Source organism: Neolamprologus multifasciatus, unplaced genomic scaffold (assembly GCF_963576455.1).
Source record: "Neolamprologus multifasciatus unplaced genomic scaffold, fNeoMul1.2 chr03_unloc_2, whole genome shotgun sequence".
Classification (NCBI taxonomy): Eukaryota; Metazoa; Chordata; class Actinopteri; order Cichliformes; family Cichlidae; genus Neolamprologus; species Neolamprologus multifasciatus.
In genome coordinates this window covers 170,015-188,869 of record NW_028181972.1, presented here as the reverse complement: position 1 = coordinate 188,869, position 18,855 = coordinate 170,015, and the positions used below count along the sequence as shown (strand labels likewise).

Here is an 18,855-nt window from a genome sequence, read left to right as displayed (position 1 = left end):
TTCACACTTATAAATACACCTACATTCATTTATACACAAACATCATGAAACAAAGGGGCGGCTTTGTAAAAGAGGACATAAGATCCTCTCTGAACAGCACATTAATATCAAACACAGGACTAAACAGGATATACTAAGTCTGTGGTGTTTTCATTATTACTTGCTAAGTATTTTTCCAGTGGTTTGAAATGTGACTCAAGTCTGATTCTTCTACTGTGTGTGAACTCTAAGCAGCTGCATTAAACACCTGCTTTTCAAACGAGGCTCAATTCTATGACTCTGTGAAGTTAAACTTTTGTCACCTGCATAAATAACAATACTTGATCTAGTAAGGACTGCAGTGCTCCTATGATCCCAGCTTATAGATGGAGGCTAGCATAAGAGGCTCACCAGCTAAAGCAGCACACCTGGGTCTCCCAGCCTATTAAAAGCAGCCCTTTGCTTCACCTGCTTCACTAAACATTATTATTATTATTTAAGCAGAGTGGTGTGATTTATGTAGGCATTGCTGTGTGACAGGATGACTTTTCTTGCACACCCACTGTTGTGGATAGGCGTAGCTTTGGGTCACGTGGTGTCGGTAATAGTAATAGTGATTGCTATATCACCTGTTCACGTCCCGAGGGAATTTTTGTGAATGAGTGGGTGATGGGAGAAGTCGACTTTTGCTGACCGCTCAAGCTTACAATGTTTATTTTGATCACTGTTTTTCTGGATTTGAAGGATTTGATAACAAATAAAAAAGTTTTTAATCTGGAACTTTGACTTACGTTTTGAACAGCGGGCGCGTCAACATTATTCCCCTATTCAGCTGCTCGGCGACTCAAAGGCTTGACAGTCGCCAATACCCACCAAATGAGGGCCCACATGCTTCCACGCCCACTGGTGACTGCACACATGCTTTCAAGGAAGCATTTCATTCATCCCTAACAAATGGAACAAAACACTGTGCAGCGTGTTCAGGTTTGAACGTGGCCCTGGCCTCTCTCTGCATCCACCTGCATCAGCCTTCTTGTGTGTTGTACCTCCAACAACCCAACAGCACATCCACTCCCTGCTGAACTGCTTGGTAAAGTTTGAATCAATTCTACTTTCTTTGTAGGTACATTTCATCTGTGAACTCCTGAACTCCTTTACAGCAAAGGCTGCAACTCATTGGTGGTTATGTCACCATGAGAAGAATTTATTATTTCCAGAATCTTTTAGGATCATTCAGATGTTTAGTAGTTTTTGAAGTACAGGATTCTGATTTGGCCTTTTTAATGAAGGAGGCTGAACGATTTCCGAGCTGCCACAAATCAGCCAATCTGCTCCAGATTTAGTTTCTCTGGCCTGAGCAGCATCCCTGTTTTTAAGGAGACTGCATAGCTGAGGAGAAAACCAAGGATTGTTTCTGCATTTCCCTCTAAATCTGAGCATGGGGGCATGCTTATTTATCATTTTGATAAAAGTGTCATAAAAATAATTCCATGCCAGCTCACCATTGGTGATCAGGTAGATTCTGTTCCAGTTATAGTCCCATAAATCATGAAGCTTGCTGACAGAAAAGCTTCAAATCTCCTTTGAAAGCTATTTGTGGTCTTGATTGTGGGAGCTTCAGTTGTCTGACTTCAGCTGCCACACAGTGGTCACTGATATCATTTGCAAAAACCCCAGTGTGACAATATTTATCAGTGAAACAGAAATCAGGAAGTGACGACTTTTCTTTGAACATTTGCTAAGGCTAAGCTGTGCTTTCTACCACAGTTGGGAAAAGAGGAAAGAGAGTATATTATCCTTAATGTATTAGGAAAAAATAAATCTGAGCAGTCACTGTGCAGGACTTTTATTGTGAAAAGTAGGAAGAGGAAACAGTTTTCATGAGCAAGCTTTTCTGACATGTGTATTCAGTGGTTGAGAGGAGGCGGCAGACAGCAGGACAGTCAAAAACTCCGACCACACTGGTACTGGGAATCCCACAGTGCTCGTCCTTTAATAAACACTCCTCACCAACAAGGCCCAGCTGAACGGCTGCTGTCTTATCATACATGAAGCGAGCAGCGTTCATACAACAGAGGGCAGGGGCGCATGCTTGGGACATCACTAAACATTAAGTTGTCTTAAAGAGACACCACACTATTGCGACTGTTACACATGGAAACTTATAAGCATAACTTCTCTCCAACAAACGTGGAATAACAAGAAGATCCTTTATAAACACAAGTCATTTCTTCTTCTTTATATGGAGGAATTAACTGGAAACAAACTTGGCTGCATGAAGGACAATTTAAAGGAGTTTCTTATAAAATACTACAGAACTTTAAAATTTAGAGACGAAGCCAAGAAGACACTGCAGAGGTTTCAGCCTGATGTGAACTGTTCTGCTTCTTTCTGTGAGTTACGCACTGAAACTATTTCTCATCTATTTGATCAGAATATAAAGACCAGAATCAGAGTTATTTCTAACAGCAGTCTGTTTCATTATTGATCCAACAGCACAGATTTATCACTGATCTGTTAAACCTGATCACTTAACCCTTTCACACACAGTGGTCGCTACAGTTACAGCTATTCAAAGGCTTGTATTTGTGTCAGTTTTGATGGTATACTTGCACATAAACCACTACACTGGACACTGATGTGTCCCTCAATACCCTGTCAAAACCTGTTGTCCACCTAACTGGACATATAAAAAAAACTCTTTGAAAAGTACACGTTTAAATGAAGTTCAAAAATCTTTTTTCATGCCTAAAGATGAATAAAAACACTTAAGAAAAAAATCCTGATTGAGGTTGTCATAATTCATGCGTGAAAGGGTCAAAACTAGAAAATAGACGGGACAGACATGACTGAGGGATAGGAAAGGGAGAAAGAAAGATGAAGGAAAAGAAAAACAGAAGGGAAGAGGGACAGTGAGAAGGGAAACTTAAAAAGAGAAAGAAGAGAAAAAAAATCTCCTGGATCACCTGTTGAGAGAAAAAGAAGAGAAAACAAGCAAAAAAACAGAGCAACATACTAAACCAAACACCATCACGTTAATCTAGCTAAGTGTAAACAGCAGGAAATACTAAATATTGAATGTTGTTGTGTAGCAAGCAGGACCGAAAGCGCACAATGTGCTTGGAAATAGCAGCCAATAGAGGTGTAGTTTATGTCTATGAACAGTGAACACCCGTGTGCACACCTGTGTGGATCAGCGCGCTTGTATTCAAAAGGTTTCCCCATGTAATGGTCTGCTAGAGGATGTAGAGAGCCATATCCCCGCCCCCAGGGCATGAAGCAGGCATGGAGGAGATCCAGCCTCCATGCCTGCTTCTGTCTGTCCCGTCTGTAACAACTGAAAATAAAATAAAATAAATAATAACAACAAAGGTCAATCAAATGGACCAATACGGCAAGGCCGTGATGATCTATTTGGCAAAGTAAATCCATTGGGTCTCCTTGTTGGTCTTCAGACAACAATTCTGACGGCTAAAGAACCAAATGGGACAGGCAAAAAAACAAACACAAAAACCCAAAAAACTAGAAAATAAACAATCACGTTTTGAGTTGAAAACAGTGACAACAGATACAAAATCACATAGTTCATAATAAAAATGACTGCTGTGAATCTTCTAAATCCAGCACTGCAAAAATGGCTAGTCTATATTTAGGAAAAAAATACTACATTTGACACAAAAAGCACTGAAAACAAGTGAAATTATCTGTCCATGCAGCAAGTTTATTTTACTTAATAAGAAATCTTGAAATAAGATTTTTTAACCCAGAAATAAAAGAACACATTTGAGAATTGAAGAGGGTTAAAATAAGCTTTAAAAAGCTCAATTTAAGATAAAATTACTTGATATCAAGTCCCAAAAGTAAGTTAAATATGCTAAATTACAGTCTTTTTTTATGTTTTGAATTCTTACTTGCAGCAAATGAATGCACTGCAATGAGAAAAATAGTTCTAATACTATGAAAAACTACTCAATATTAGTGAAGTATGATTAATTTGTTTCTTGATTCAGGTTGGCTTATCTTAAAATAGAGCCGAATCGATATTAAATCCAAGCAAAAAAACCTTAAAACAGACCTTTTTCCTAGAATACTCCTTGGCTTCTACTGAAATCACAACCAGGACAAGAGTGATATATATCAACATTTATTTCTCTCATGTGAACAAAACCCTTTTTTTAAACAATATAGGGCTGCTGCACAATCCCTAAAAGTCTAAATCAACCCTTTAAAAGGCCTAAACAGAGGAAAAAAAATTACATTTTTGGCCTTAAACTTTTGTGACAGTCACATAGTCTCACAATGCATTACTGATTTAAAACTTTACATGCCTCAGGTAAAGTGTCACTAAGAAAAAAAAAACAACAACTTTCATTTGTAAAGCATTATAAGTAAAGCCGTTTCTCAGGACATTGCTAGGCAAATTAGGAACAAAGTTGTACAAACGTACTACAAAACTAAACAAACTGCAAATGACCTGATAAAATCCTGCTTGGTATTCACCTATTTTTCAAAGAACGACTTCCACTCAGCTATTGCTTTCTTATATGCACTAGTGGCATCTTGATCATGGATGGCATCAGTGATTACCTCGGTTCGTATGACAGAGAGGACCGTTGCAACACATTTTGGGTATGTTAAGTGCAAGGTGTTGTCAGGATCTGACGGCGCCCTGACCAGTTGACCTGCCAGGGTGTATATTTGTGTGCGTGTGTATGTGTCTCTCCTATCACCCTGTCTTCCCCTCCGGCTCCGCTGTCTGTTAGGAGGTAACCTAGCAACAGGCTTCCTCCGACCCGGAAGTGCTGTCGCCCGGAGCTGCCGCACCTGCAGCCAATCTACCAGCTGCTGCCCATCAACGACAATCTTCAGCAGGGCTACTTAATGGTGTGGCTGAGCGACAGACAGCGCTGGAGTATTGCAGTAAGCCTGGTAGTGTTTTCAAGTTGCTAACATTATAGAAGTACTGTCTGATCTTCATACTCATTTTGCTGTCGTGTGTGTGTTCACCCAGGGATTGACGGAGGATTTACGGACACAAAGGAAGCACTTGGAGGAGAGACGGGCACTCACTACCACGCACGGGCTTACACGGAAGGAGGGACGCACTATCACCATTGTTGCACATTTTGAACTGTTGTCACCTTGCTGCACTGTAAATAAATGCACTGTCATTATTTCTGAGCTCCGCGCCTGAGTCCACTCTTTAACAACCGTGACAGGTGTAGTAATATGCCATCAACACCAACATTCCTTCCCAGAAATCCTCCAAGGGGAGAGTGGTCACTGGTATGTTTCCTACAGCAACAATGCTGGTTGCATCTTCACCCGGCTAGAAAAGCACAAAAAAGGACAAATTCTTCAAGATTTTAAATGAAAGGGTTGCTGTGCATCCAAACAGCTTGTCATGGTCCTGGGTCGGTGACCCAGCGCTTTTAGTTTATTATCATTTTCTAGTTGATGATGATGATGATGATGATTGATTATTATTGTTGTTTGAGTTCTATGTGTTATATTTGGTCTGCCTTTGAGTCTGCGTCTGTGTCTCTGTTTGTCTATCGTGTGTCACCCCGCCTGTTTGTGAAGCTGTCTGTTTAGTTCTGTGTTTTGTTTGGTTCCCCGTGTCTGAGTTTCCTGTTTTATTGTGACGGTCTGTCTGATGTGAGTATGTTCAGTTTACATTTCCCCTGTCCCGTCAGCCCTGATTCCTCCCAGCTGTGTTGCCCTCCTGTCTCTCATCCCCTGATTACTGGTGTATGTATTTAAGCCCTGTGTGTTCTCCTGTCTGTTGCCGGTTCGTCTGTGTTGCTCGGTGTCAGTCTGTGTTCCACGGTGTCAGTCTGTGTTCCACGGTGTCCTGTTTCTTGTCTCTCTGCCTCTCCCCCATTCTGGTACCCTCTCAGGTTTGTCATTTAGTTTTTCCAGTTTAGGTCTTTAGTTTTGTCTTCCCTCTATGCCTGTTTTTGCCATCTCCCCTCTGCGTAAATAAACATCACTAGCATTATTAGCTACTGCTTGCGTTTTGGGTCCTTTCTCCCTTCTACACCACACGGCTCGCCTCGGCAGCCGTGACAGTACGAACCGGCCAAACATGGACCCAGCGGCATTCGCACCCTCCGAGGAGCTTCGGGAGGAATTAATTGATTCAGTTTCAAGATGGACTAATCTGTGGCTAGAGCATGAGGGAGAGGAATTTCGTCATGCTCTGGAGGCCCGACTTCAGCGGCTAGTTTCCAATCACCCCTGGCTGCTGGATTCACTTCACCCACTCCTACAGGACTTCCTCCTCAACACGCTTCACCTTCACCCCCCAACTGCGACAGCTGGCCTGCCTGGCTTACCGAAGGATTCTCCCCCCAGTCCACCAGAGGACTCTCAGCCGGACAAAATGCCACCCGATCAGTCGGCTTCTCCCTCCTTCCGGGCAAAACGGCGGTCACGCCGCCGTCATCCTTCGCTCACCGGGGTCAGTGAAAATGACTGTTACATGTACAAGCAGCCCCCCAGTGGCCAGCTCACACCAGCCCAGGCTTTTTACAAAGCACTGGGAATCATCCTCGTTCCACCCAGTCGATCCACCCCACAGCAGGAGCAGCCACTTCAGAGCCGCCCCATATCACCGTCCGCTTCCCCTGCCGCTGTTGCCCCTTCCTCCAGGCGGAAGCGACGTCCACGCGGCCGTCAGTTACCGGCAGATCCCGTGAGTCAGGAATGCAGTGTTTTTTCTGCTCCGTCTGAGCCTGCATTCATGAACGCTCTGTCAGTTATTCCTGAGTCTAGTTATGCAATGCGAGTTTCCTCAGGTTTATATGATTGTGAAAGGATTAAATCAGAAACGGTTAATTCTTTGTCAGACACTCCTAAGTCTGTTAACACCTGCTCTGAGGATTTGAAGGACTGCTTTCATTCCGCCACTTCCGAGTCCTGTGTCATGCTAACCAGGACTTTCAATTCGAAATCCGAAAATAAGAAAGACTATCTACTGGAAGCTCAGTTAGCCGCCCGGCCAGAAGCTCATTCACCACCTCCACCACATACAGCCTCACCATCCATAGCTCAATTACAGTCACAGCCTGACTTACTACAAACCATGTTACAATCCATAGCCCAGTCTGTAGCTCAGTTGGCAGAGGAATCATTAGCCCTATCATCGGTTCAGCCTCCTCTTCAGAAGCCACTAGCTCTGCGTCCTGTGTCACCCGTTCCTCCAGTACAACAAGCTGAATCTATTCTATCTGAAGGGAATTGTTTTTTATCCGTCCGTTGTAAGCAGAGAGACAAACCAATAAATAATGTAACCATCCCTCAACAGCTGACCAGTTCTGAGACTGTGATGCTCTCCAGGACCTCCCCAGAGACTGGGTTTCAGCCCCCAGCAGACTCTGGACCCCTGGAGGTTAAGAAGCCAGCTGAGGACTGCACCCGGCTGTCGCTGCCTGAGCAGAGTCAATGCTCTGTGCAGCTGCAGCCTGCTATGTGTTTTCCAGAGGCCACCGTGCCTGCTGGTTCTGTCCTGTCTCTGCCAGAGGTCCCCGCACCTGCTGGTTCTGTCCTGTGTGTGCCAGGGGCTCCGGTGCCCACTGGTTCTGAGACTGTTTTCGCTGGGGGGCCCGAGGAGCCCGTCCAGCTTCCTGCCTCGTCAGCTGGAGGGCCCGAGGAGCCCGTCCAGCCTTCTGCCTCGTCAGCTGGAGGGCCCGAGGAGCCCGTCCAGCCTTCTGCCTCGTCAGCTGGAGGGCCCGAGGAGCCCGTCCAGCCTTCTGCCTCGTCAGCTGGAGGGCCAGAGGAGCCCGTCCAGCCCCAAGACTCGTCAGCTGGAGGTTCAGGAGAACCTAGCCAGCGTCCTGCCTCGTCAGCTGGAGGGCCCGAGGAGCCCGTCCAGCCTTCTGCCTCGTCAGCTGGGGGGCCCGAGGAGCCCGTCCACCCTTCTGCCTCGTCAGCTGGGGGGCCCGAGGAGCCCGTCCACCCTCCTGCCTCGTCAGCTGGGGGGCCCGAGGAGCCCGTCCAGCCCCAAGAGTCGTCAGCTGGAGGTTCAGGAGAACCTAGCCAGCTTCCAGCCTCATCATCCTCGCCAGCTGCAGCCTCATCATCCTCGCCAGCTGCAGCCTCATCATCCTCGCCAGCTGCAGCCTCCGTGTCTTCATCCTCGCCGTCGCCTGGTCCAGCCTCCGCCTCGCCTGGTGCCGCAGGGATCACGCCACCTTCAGGTCCAAAACTGCCGCCTCAATATCATCGATCATTTGTCAAGCCGCTTGTTGGGCATCACCACCACCGTGGCCGCCCTCCGGACTTCTGTTGCCGCCCCCGCCTTCTGCGTGGACGACCTCCTACACGCCGCCACTGGTCGGCCCCCTGACTCACATTCCCGCCGCCGTTGCCGTCCGCACGGTCGGCCCCCGGAACTGTTTCCACGCCGTCGCCGTTGCCGTCCGCACGTTTGGCCCCCAGAACTGTTTCCACGCCACTGCCTGCTGCGTGGCCGGCCTCCGGACCTGCCCCACTGCTGCTGCCATTCGCATGGTCAGCCTCTGGAACTGAACTGTTTTGGCCTCCTGCGCTGTCGGCCCCCTGAACTTGGCCATCTGGGCCTTTTTGGTCTCTGTCCCTCCGTCCTGGACCCCCTCCGCCCGCCCTGGTCGGGTCGTTTTCTGTTTTGTTTTGGTCAGTTTTTGTGTTTCTGCTGGGCTGTCTGGAGCCAGCCCTTGAGGGGGGGGTACTGTCATGGTCCTGGGTCGGTGACCCAGCGCTTTTAGTTTATTATCATTTTCTAGTTGATGATGATGATTGATTATTATTGTTGTTTGAGTTCTATGTGTTATATTTGGTCTGCCTTTGAGTCTGCGTCTGTGTCTCTGTTTGTCTATCGTGTGTCACCCCGCCTGTTTGTGAAGCTGTCTGTTTAGTTCTGTGTTTTGTTTGGTTCCCCGTGTCTGAGTTTCCTGTTTTATTGTGACGGTCTGTCTGATGTGAGTATGTTCAGTTTACATTTCCCCTGTCCCGTCAGCCCTGATTCCTCCCAGCTGTGTTGCCCTCCTGTCTCTCATCCCCTGATTACTGGTGTATGTATTTAAGCCCTGTGTGTTCTCCTGTCTGTTGCCGGTTCGTCTGTGTTGCTCGGTGTCAGTCTGTGTTCCACGGTGTCAGTCTGTGTTCCACGGTGTCCTGTTTCTTGTCTCTCTGCCTCTCCCCCATTCTGGTACCCTCTCAGGTTTGTCATTTAGTTTTTCCAGTTTAGGTCTTTAGTTTTGTCTTCCCTCTATGCCTGTTTTTGCCATCTCCCCTCTGCGTAAATAAACATCACTAGCATTATTAGCTACTGCTTGCGTTTTGGGTCCTTTCTCCCTTCTACACCACACGGCTCGCCTCGGCAGCCGTGACACAGCTTAAGACACAAAAAGCAATATCAAGAGTTTAGAATGCTCCAACTGATTTACTGTTGGAATAGAAGAAATAAATATAAAATATCTGACTCACATAAATATGAAATTTTAGAAATGTATAAATTCTGAGCATGAATTTTCTCTTTTTATCATGTCTATTTGTGCTTTTTTTCTCATTTGATTTTTAAAACTATTTCTTTTAACTTTGTTACATATTCTAGTTTTTGAAGGCCTTTTTAAATATATCATTTTACTGCTTCTACTTGTATCCTAACTGCAATGTGCTTTTGCTCTGTGCTGCCTCTCTGGAGTAGGTTTTGAATAACAATTAAGAAATCCTGAATAAGGAGTAATTTAATCCCTGCTGAATTGAACTTCGACCCACTCTTATTAAGCATGAAAAGCAAAATAATAATATTAATAATAACAATACAAGTAAATGGAGTACAAGTTACAGTGGCTGGTATTGCAGCTGTTCTCACCTTGAGGATATGAAGGAGAGCCTCACTGGCACTTCCCAGCCGCTTTGGTGGTGTAATTTTTGAAGGAAAAAGAGATGGAAGTGCATTGAAGAGAGTGACAGTAAAATCCACTGTGAACAGAGAAAAGTATCTTAACAAAGTAATCCGAATATATCTGATGTATGGATTTAATGTATGAAAAGGCCACTTACCTCCACGTACATCCAAGGGAAGAGGAGGTTTCAGGACCTTCTTCCAAATGCCATAGAACTGCACCTTCAAACAAAACTCTGCCCATCGACCCTTCATTTGATCTATGTATTTGCAGTTGGAGCCACCAATGATGCGACGCAGTTCATCCATGGCCTATGACAAAGTTGTGCTCAGTTAGTCAAGAACTAACTAAACCTATCCAGAGAAAGCAAGGAATTTAACTGAAGGTAGTTGAACTTACATTTCATATGTCTTTGAAGCACGGGTATGCTTCAAATATTTTTCTAGGCCTGTCTTCTTCCCTTGTAATATCTGCATCAATAAAAGCTCGTCTGGCCTCAAACTCCAGGTCCAAAATTTGAGCAACGTCACTTTGGTTGGGTTTTGCATTGGGTTTCCTGTACATGTTGCTCAAGGTTTTGTAATGTCTTCCCTGCATCTTCAGGCTGTCATGGTCTGCTAGGGAAAGCAAAGAGCAATTGTAAGACATGGTGTAACTAGACTTCACAAAATTCAGATTTTTCTAATCAGTCATTTCTAGTAAGGTTGCATGGTTGTTTTTAAGTATAATATTTATGAGAATTAATGTTTAGGTTAAATATGTTTGAGTAATGAACTGACCCTATATGTCCTGATTATTTCCCTTTGTGTCCTTTTCTTATAATGATCATGGATTTATGTTAATTGTTAGTTTGAACAGAATCAAATATTAAAACGAAAGTTTAAGATGCCCGTGAATAAAACTGTGGTGAAAATAAGGTAAAGGTTGTTTACTGTGTATATCGTTCACATCAGTGTGAACAGTGATTATGAGCTGATGGATAAAAATCTTTTAGGTAATTTGATCTATGACAGAAACACTTTGATAATGCATGATAGATGTGACCAGCATGAGGATTTACATGTGTAAATAATCAGCACTGAGTAACACCCATTACAACACAAAGTGTTAAAATACTTACTATGGCTAACTGGCAAACTGGAATGAGGGATCTATCATATGTTGATTTTACACACCAACTTGAGTTAATGCCAAACCACTATGATTTATGGAATAAACACTTAGAATGGGGTTCATTGCTGCAACCATATTTTGGAAAGAGCTGTAAGAGGAACCACAGTCAGACTGAGAGGTAGATAAGGGTGATGGTGGACTTACCAACAACATCATCTGGAGGTGCAGTTGAAGGACCTATATCAGCCCTGGGTGCAGAGCATGAGGCTGACTTGGATAATCGTGGTAAAGCCAGTGTAGTATTGTTTGACGTAGTTGGTACAGTGGAGGGTAGCGGCAATTGGGATTCTTTCTCTGAGGAAAAAACAGAAGATGAACAGGATGTAATAACAGGGAATAGCTAGAAAGTTAAGGAAAATACTCAACACTGTATAAATCTTGTGATGCACTCTGAACAGAAAACTGAGGGCAGGTGGTCTCTTTGAAGTTTTAGATGTCCAAAAGTCATTAGTACAGCAGACCAAAGTACACACCTGCATTTGAATTATCCTCGCTGAGGTCATCATTGCTCTCAAGAAGTATGGTATAGTCACTTGAACCACTTGCTTCACCACTTAGGTCACCTTCAGTCCCATTGTCTGTGTCATCTGAGCTGAAAAGAGTCTTCCTGGGCCTGCCTCGTTGCGGCATGGAGCCCTGCCTCTTCCTTGGAGACTTCATATTTTGGAGTCATTTGTACAGTTTGGTGTAGATGGTCAGCTGTGGTAAAATAATATATATTTGTATATATTTGCTTTCGCCACATTAAACGGACGCACCCTCTGTATTTGACGAATGGAAGCCCACCAAGAGGATGGAGGATCCCCCCAACATCCCACTCTTTAGGATCGGAAAATTTTGGTGTTTCAGTGTTTGCCAACTGTAGTACAGCAACAACAACCAGCACCGTGGAAATATCAACTGGTGGATCTTTGCCTGAAGTGCAGGAGCCTCAGGTTGTTGACAGCCTGATCACGGTAAGTGTTAAACTAAATAAAATGTAGTGTGGCTTCTGATGACAAATTTAGCCATGTCTAACTCCTCGTATTTGGTCCTATATTACTTTTAATCCTTTTCTCCATTTTTAATCAAGAGAAATTTAATGAGATCTCGCGATATTATACCGCTAGATATTGTTCTTCAAACTGTTACAAGCGATTTCCACTATGGTTGGATTTTAAATCACCAGGATGAAATTAAAAATAAATGAACAGAATAGCAGTTCAGTGTAAATAGTAAAGTAAGTAAGTAAGTAAGTAAAATTTATTTATATAGCACATTTCACAGATAAAAATCACAAAGTGCTTTACAATAAGATCAGACATACAAGTTAAAATTAATTAAAAGCCCGTTTGTATAAAAATGTCTTCAGCTGCTTTTTAAAGAAGTCAGTAGAGTCTAGACAGCGTAAAGACAACGGCAGAGAGTTCCACAGCCTAGGTGCCAGTGCCTGAAAAGCCCCACGTGTTTTAAACCTAGTACGTGGGACCACCTGTAGCCTCTGACCTGAAGACCTAAGTGCTCGGGATGAAGCATGAGGTTTCAACAGGTCAGAGATATACTGGGGAGCTTCACCGTGCAGAGCTCTAAAAGTTACAACTGAAATTTTAAAATGAACCCTAAAATTTACAGGCAACCAATGAAGAGAAGCCAAAACTGGAGTAATGTGTGACCTCTTGTTTGTACCAGTTAAAAGCCTTGCCGTTGCATTCTGTACAGACTGAAGGCGATCCAGAGCTGATTTGTTGAGACACGTAAAAAGACCGTTACAATAATCCAAACGAGAAGAAATAAAAGCATGAATAATCATCTCAAGTTCTGCCTTTGACACCAGTAGTCTGAGTTTAGAAATGTTTCTTAGATGATAAAAACAGTTCCGGACAAGTTGTTTAGAGTGTTTCTCAAGAAACATTGAACTGTCAAATATAACACCTAAGTTTCTGAGACTCGACTGAAATGAAGGGTCTAAAAAACTGATATGCTGCCTAATTTCTGAGAGCATGTGATCAGGTGCAATAATCAAAGTGTCTGTTTTATCTGCATTTAACTGAAGGAAATTGTCATTTAACCATTGTTTGATTTCTGACAGACAATTATTTAAACAAGACAATTTATACAACTCAGAAGCTTTGAAAGAACAGTACAACTGAATGTCATCAGCATAGAGATGATAAGAAATATTATTGTTACGTCTGATAATGTGGCCTAGAGGGAGTATATACAGCAAAAAGAGAATAGGACCTAAAACAGATCCTTGAGGTACCCCAGAAGGCAGAACTGATGTTTCTGACAGCACATGATTTATACAGACAGTAAAGGATCGTTCAGATAGATACGACATAAACCATTTTAAAACAACACCAGTAATCCCAAACAAGTCCTTCAGCCTATTTATCATGATGTTGTGATCAACAGTATCAAAAGCAGAGCTGAGATCCAACATAACCAGAACGGTGTACTGGTAAGTAAAGGTTATGCTGCAGCCGGAGCAGGCACACACTCTGCGGCTGGCATGTCTCCTGGTGAAGTTTGCATAAAAGACACTCAGCGCGTTTAAATCATTCAATGTGGCAGCAATTTGGGTATCTCGTAGAAATTATAAGTGGTGAATACAGTTTCAGGTAAGACACAGAGTATTTGGAAGCACTGTAAGAAAAAATCTGTTGGCCAGAAATACTGCCAAAACATGTAAAAGAATTATTTTCTTGAAAATTAAATAAATTAATAAATGCATACAATAACATATATCCATATACTAATACTAACATAAGTTCTAAGTGCAAATCTAAATTACATGATTTAAAAATACATAAATAATTTAATAAATACAACAAACATGTAAAGAAACTAATATCAAAGTGCGAACAAAAATTCATTATTTAAAAAGATAAAATCTCATTCTCATTAATCCAATCCCTTGCCTCATCAAAAAGATGGACAACCCCTTTTTTATTGTTTCTTTGTCTTTGATTTCTTTTCCATTTCTTTTTTCTTTATTCCAAAGAATGACTATTATATTATCTTATATTATATTGAATATTCACTGTAACACTAATCACTGTCATGCACTTAGTTTTTTAATGGACCAGTCATTAGGTGTAACTGATTATACCTGTTATGTAAGAATTTCTATAATTGGCCAGGAGTTTGGAGTAACTTTGTTTTTCTGCTCTAAAGGAAGAAGCTGTTGCTACAACATCCTTTACCAGACACGATATTACCAGATCTGCTGCAGCTTTTGCTATCAGTGTTCAAGAACAGTGCCACTTATCACAGGTATGTTATAGTCTTAATGGATCAATACATTACATAAGGCAATCAATGTCTTACTTGTTCATAATGGAATTCAGAATTTTTTTTTATATAAATGCAGAATAAGTTACTTTTGTTTCAAATGTTTTCACAGAGAACGGTCAAACATATCATCTCAGGATTACAAGAGTATCAGGCTGTTCTTTTGGATACGCTCAAGGAAAGAATGAAGACAGTGTTTGAAGATCATGCCGAGGGAACCACTCAGCTTCAAGATGAGGCTTTGGCTACATTTGATAAATTCATGGATCCTTTCTCCACCATTGCATATGGACAGAGTAGAGCCATAGGGGAAATGTTCTGTCCAGTCAACACAGAGGAAGTAGTAGTATCCCAGAAGATATGTTGGGTAAAGCAAGGTCTTTCAAGGGTCATGTCCATAAGGAACAAAAGTTTTTACTATGTACCATTAATTGAAAGTCTAAAGCAGTTAATGACTAATGAGAGAATCTTTACCATGTTGAACACTGCACCACAAAGAAGCAGAGAGGGATTCTTCTATGATTTTAGAGACGGGTCCCTCTTTACATCTCACCCCTTGTTTTCTCAGAGGCCAAATGCATTGCAATTAATACTGTACACAGATGAAATTGAAATATGTAACCCCTTAGGGTCCCATGCTTCTGCAAACAAATTGGTCATGTTTAATTATACTTTAGGAAATATTGATCCAAAATTTAGGTCAAAGTTAGCTGCAATACGACTTCTTGCTATTGCTAAAGCAAATGACATTTCTCAGTGGGGTATTGATGTTGAACTGAAAAGAATACTTCAAGATCTATCACTGCTTTACAATGGTGTAAGGATTGAAATGTCAAATGGTGAAATTGAATTGTTTGGTGCTGTTATAGCCATTTGCGGAGACAAGCTAGCCCAGCATGAGATTGCTGGCTTTAAAGAAGGGATTGGTTTTGCTTATAGCAAATGTAGACACTGTGAATGCAACTTTGATGATATGCAAAGTGTTTTTGAGGAGAAGAAGTTTGTTCAAAGAACTCTGGAGAAACATATCAGGCAGTGTTTTGAAATAGATAAAGCAAGCACAGATTTATTTAAAGCGTCCCTCAAAACTACTTATGGAATTAATAGAAGAAGCAGACTAGTCGATGTTCCTGCATTTGACCTGATCAAACAAACTCCACAGGACATAATGCATGTTATTTTTGAAGGTGTTGCATCAATGGAAGCTAAATTTGTGTTAAAACACCTAATTCTCTCAGGACAATTGGAATTAGACAAGTTTAATTCAGACATTCAAAATTTTCCTTACTCACCTCTTGAAATACGGACGGTAATGTTGCTGGTAATGGTGTTGTGGTTCTTTTTTGTTTTTTTTTTTTGTTTTGGTTTGTTAGTTTTTCCATAACTTGTGTATCTGCAAATATACACCTTCTGTATTTTTCATATGAAAGAAACTATACTGTGGTGGGGCTTGCTAATTTCTTGTTTTTGATTTATGTATGTTTTGTTTTGTTTTGCTTTACTTTTGTTTCATATGTTGTTTGTTTAATTTAAGACTAAAAAAAAAAAAATTAAATGAATGAGAGGTAAAACTTGAGGGGGTAGGGACAAATAAGTAAATACTTCTGCCTACTCCTTTTCAAACTAATAATGGAATAATATTTTGTAATGATTGTGAAGGCTCATGTTTGAAATGTTTGAAATAAAAATGAACTGAACTGAACTGAACTGAAACACGTGATAAAACATGTCCTATTAGCTTTGGCACTTTAGCGGCTAATAACAACAAATTGAAACAGTCTTGTGGACAGATGCTAATTCTTTTAAAAATATTACTTTTTCTTTTGTATGGTGTGGAGAGTGAGTATGTTGTATTTATTAAAAAGTTAATTATGATAGTTCAAATAGTTCTTGCTCCCATTATTTCTTTACAAACTGTATTGCAACTGAGAAGTATGATTGAAGAACACCTGTATCAGTTCAAGCAACTTTTTTTTCCGAAGCCAATATAATACCTAAGCAACATTATATGTTGCATCTTCCCAGTCAAATCTTATCCCTTGGACCTTTAATAAGGAGTATGTGCATGCGCTTTGAGGCATAGCACTCCTATTTTAAACAGTGGGCTTCTAAGTTAAATTTTAAAAATGTTTGTAAATCCCTAGCAAACCACAATCAATTTCTTGAGTGTTGTCAAAATGAAATAGGCACTGAACATCCTATTTTTGCGAAAGAAAAGGAATCCGGGCCAGTATCAGCTGTTAAAAATAATGAATATGTTAGGAAAAAAATTAAAGAATTTTTTGGAATAGATGTCATGCAGTCTGTTGTCTCAGTGAAATGGTATGTTCTAAATGGCAATAAATACATTACTGGGAAGTCCATGATTATTGCAGATGTGGATGGCACTTTCCCTGTGTTTGGACTGATAAACGATATCTTTTTGATTGACTCATCTTTCATTTTTTACCAACGCTATGAAACTTTGAATTTAAATGAAGACTTATTGGCATATGAAGTAACTATGCCCATTGTTGCTCAAGCTACAGAATTAGCCCATGAGCTCATTGATTATACTTCATACTTTTCTATTAGTTTTAGGGACAGTGTGTTTGTGCCAATAAAATACAGTCTTTCTGATATTATTTCCCATAGAAATCACCCTTAAGATTAGGGTTGCACCAAGTATTGGCTTAGTGTAGTTTGTGATGATATCAGTTGACAGTCATTAAATGTTCCCTAAACCAATGTCAATGTTGTACCACATAATGCTGGCATGCTGGGACAAACAACTGTCTTTGAAATGTGATTTGTATCATAAATTGTGGTTAATTTTTTTGCCTTATATGTACAACTTTGAAGTCAGACATGATTTTGAATAAATGATATTTTCAACAGGTGCCTTGTGTGAATTTCCTAAATCAAGCAAATTGAGTTTGTCACTCTATCTTGAAACAAGTGATGTAGGCTATTTTAAGAGTTATTCTTCCCATTTCTGGATTTCAGTACTAATATAGACACAATTATATGGTTATTCTCGATTTAAATTTATTATCTAAAATTCAGACTTAGAAACAAGTAAATCTTTTTTAAAACAAGGCAAATAATCTGGCCTGTCTAAAAATAGGATTTTAAATCATGGCAAGCACCAGATAATTTGCAGTGAGTGGATGATGTTCAGGTTGTGTTTGTGCTGATTACAGAACCATGTGATGTGATGACTGCAGTGAAGAAGAGCAGCATATACTGTCACACAGCCCCGATAGCAACATGACTGTGGACCAGATCTGTAGACCAGGTCTGGACTGGAGTCCACCTGTGCAGTGGAACAGATCAGGATGGGATCTGTTTGTTGTTGTCACCTCTGAAGAGCTTTGACGTTCAGTTTTAGACAGTTAAAATCATTATTTGCGCCTAAGAAAGATCCAGTGTTTCTGGTCTAAATGTGTCATATAAATGCATAAACCACAGGATTTACCACTAAGAGCTCCTGTCTGGCCAGAATGCTGTTAGCCCCCTGTGTGGATGTTATAGCGTGGACAGGGTGAAGGCCAGATCAGTGAAAGAAAGCAGAGGAATAGAAGAAAGAAAAGGGACAGAAAAGAAGGGTGATGGGGGAAAAGTCGAGGGTGAAGCAGATGTACACAATGGGTCTCCACCTGCTGCAACAGATGGAGCTCCCACAGCCAGGGGAAGGAGTACTAGCGGTCCAGTGCAGCGGGCAGCCAACCACTGCAGAGGCCGGCCACTTCAGAGAAAGCTAAAGACGGGACCCTGGACCCCAAGAACCACCCGAAACCTGGGGGAACCCCGACCGCGCAACTAAGAGGAACAAGCCATCCCCAGAAAACAACCCTCATAGGAGCAGGCCAGCAAGTCTCGCACCAGTTGTGAGATCACATGAATTTGTAGAAGGACCTTTGCAAAAAACACCCTCAACAAAGTTGTGGCTTCCAGTTTTGGCTTCTCCTTATCAGCTCGTGTGACGTGATCCTGTCTGAATGGTCTAATTTAGGAGAATAGTGCAGCGCCTTCTCCTTAACGACAGTTAGAAACGACTGCATCTGTGTGCTGATGAGATTAGTTAAATGACCATTGTGGGGGTATGATGGTGCCAGGAGTGGTTCCAGCTGAAATTTGATTGGCCCCCTGAAGTGCCCCTGTCCTGTCACTCATCTGTCCTTTGCAGGAGTGCTCATCAGATTCAAATCCAAGTCCCAACACTAGTGGTGCTAATGAGAAAAATAGGAATTTCCAGTGTGAAATCTTACAGAAGAAGAAGATTTGAAGATCCTGCAATGAAAGCTTTTCAACCGACAACTAGTTAGAGTCTACATTTTGAGAAGTTTGTTGGTATGTCATAAATCTGTATTTACCCACAGCTGTCATGTAGCTGAAGTCTGACAAACATTAAATGAGCCCCAGTGCTCCCGGAATTGGTGCAGAGATCCCGTTTAATCGACTGTAACACGAGCTTTGTAATATAAGTCCCGGCGTGTGTGGTACCTAAAAAAAACCTGAATCTCTGCTAAAAGCTCCTTTAAACCATTTCTGCAACCAC

The 18,855-nt window shown here is 41.8% G+C and overlaps 1 protein-coding gene and 1 long non-coding RNA gene across 2 annotated transcripts in view; both read left to right on the top strand.

Annotated features, from left to right (window-relative positions):
• LOC146490472 (uncharacterized) overlaps window positions 1–18,855 on the top strand; it is a 191,222-nt gene that overhangs the window by 108,827 nt on the left and 63,540 nt on the right. The window lies entirely within an intron of this gene.
• On the top strand, window positions 11,174–18,120 carry LOC146490476 (uncharacterized). Its single transcript, XM_085153206.1, has 5 exons — window positions 11,174–11,312; window positions 11,892–11,998; window positions 14,178–14,297; window positions 14,428–15,624; window positions 17,797–18,120. The coding sequence occupies exons 1-5, from the start codon at window positions 11,174–11,176 to the stop codon at window positions 18,118–18,120; spliced, it is 1,887 nt and encodes a 628-aa protein (XP_085009332.1).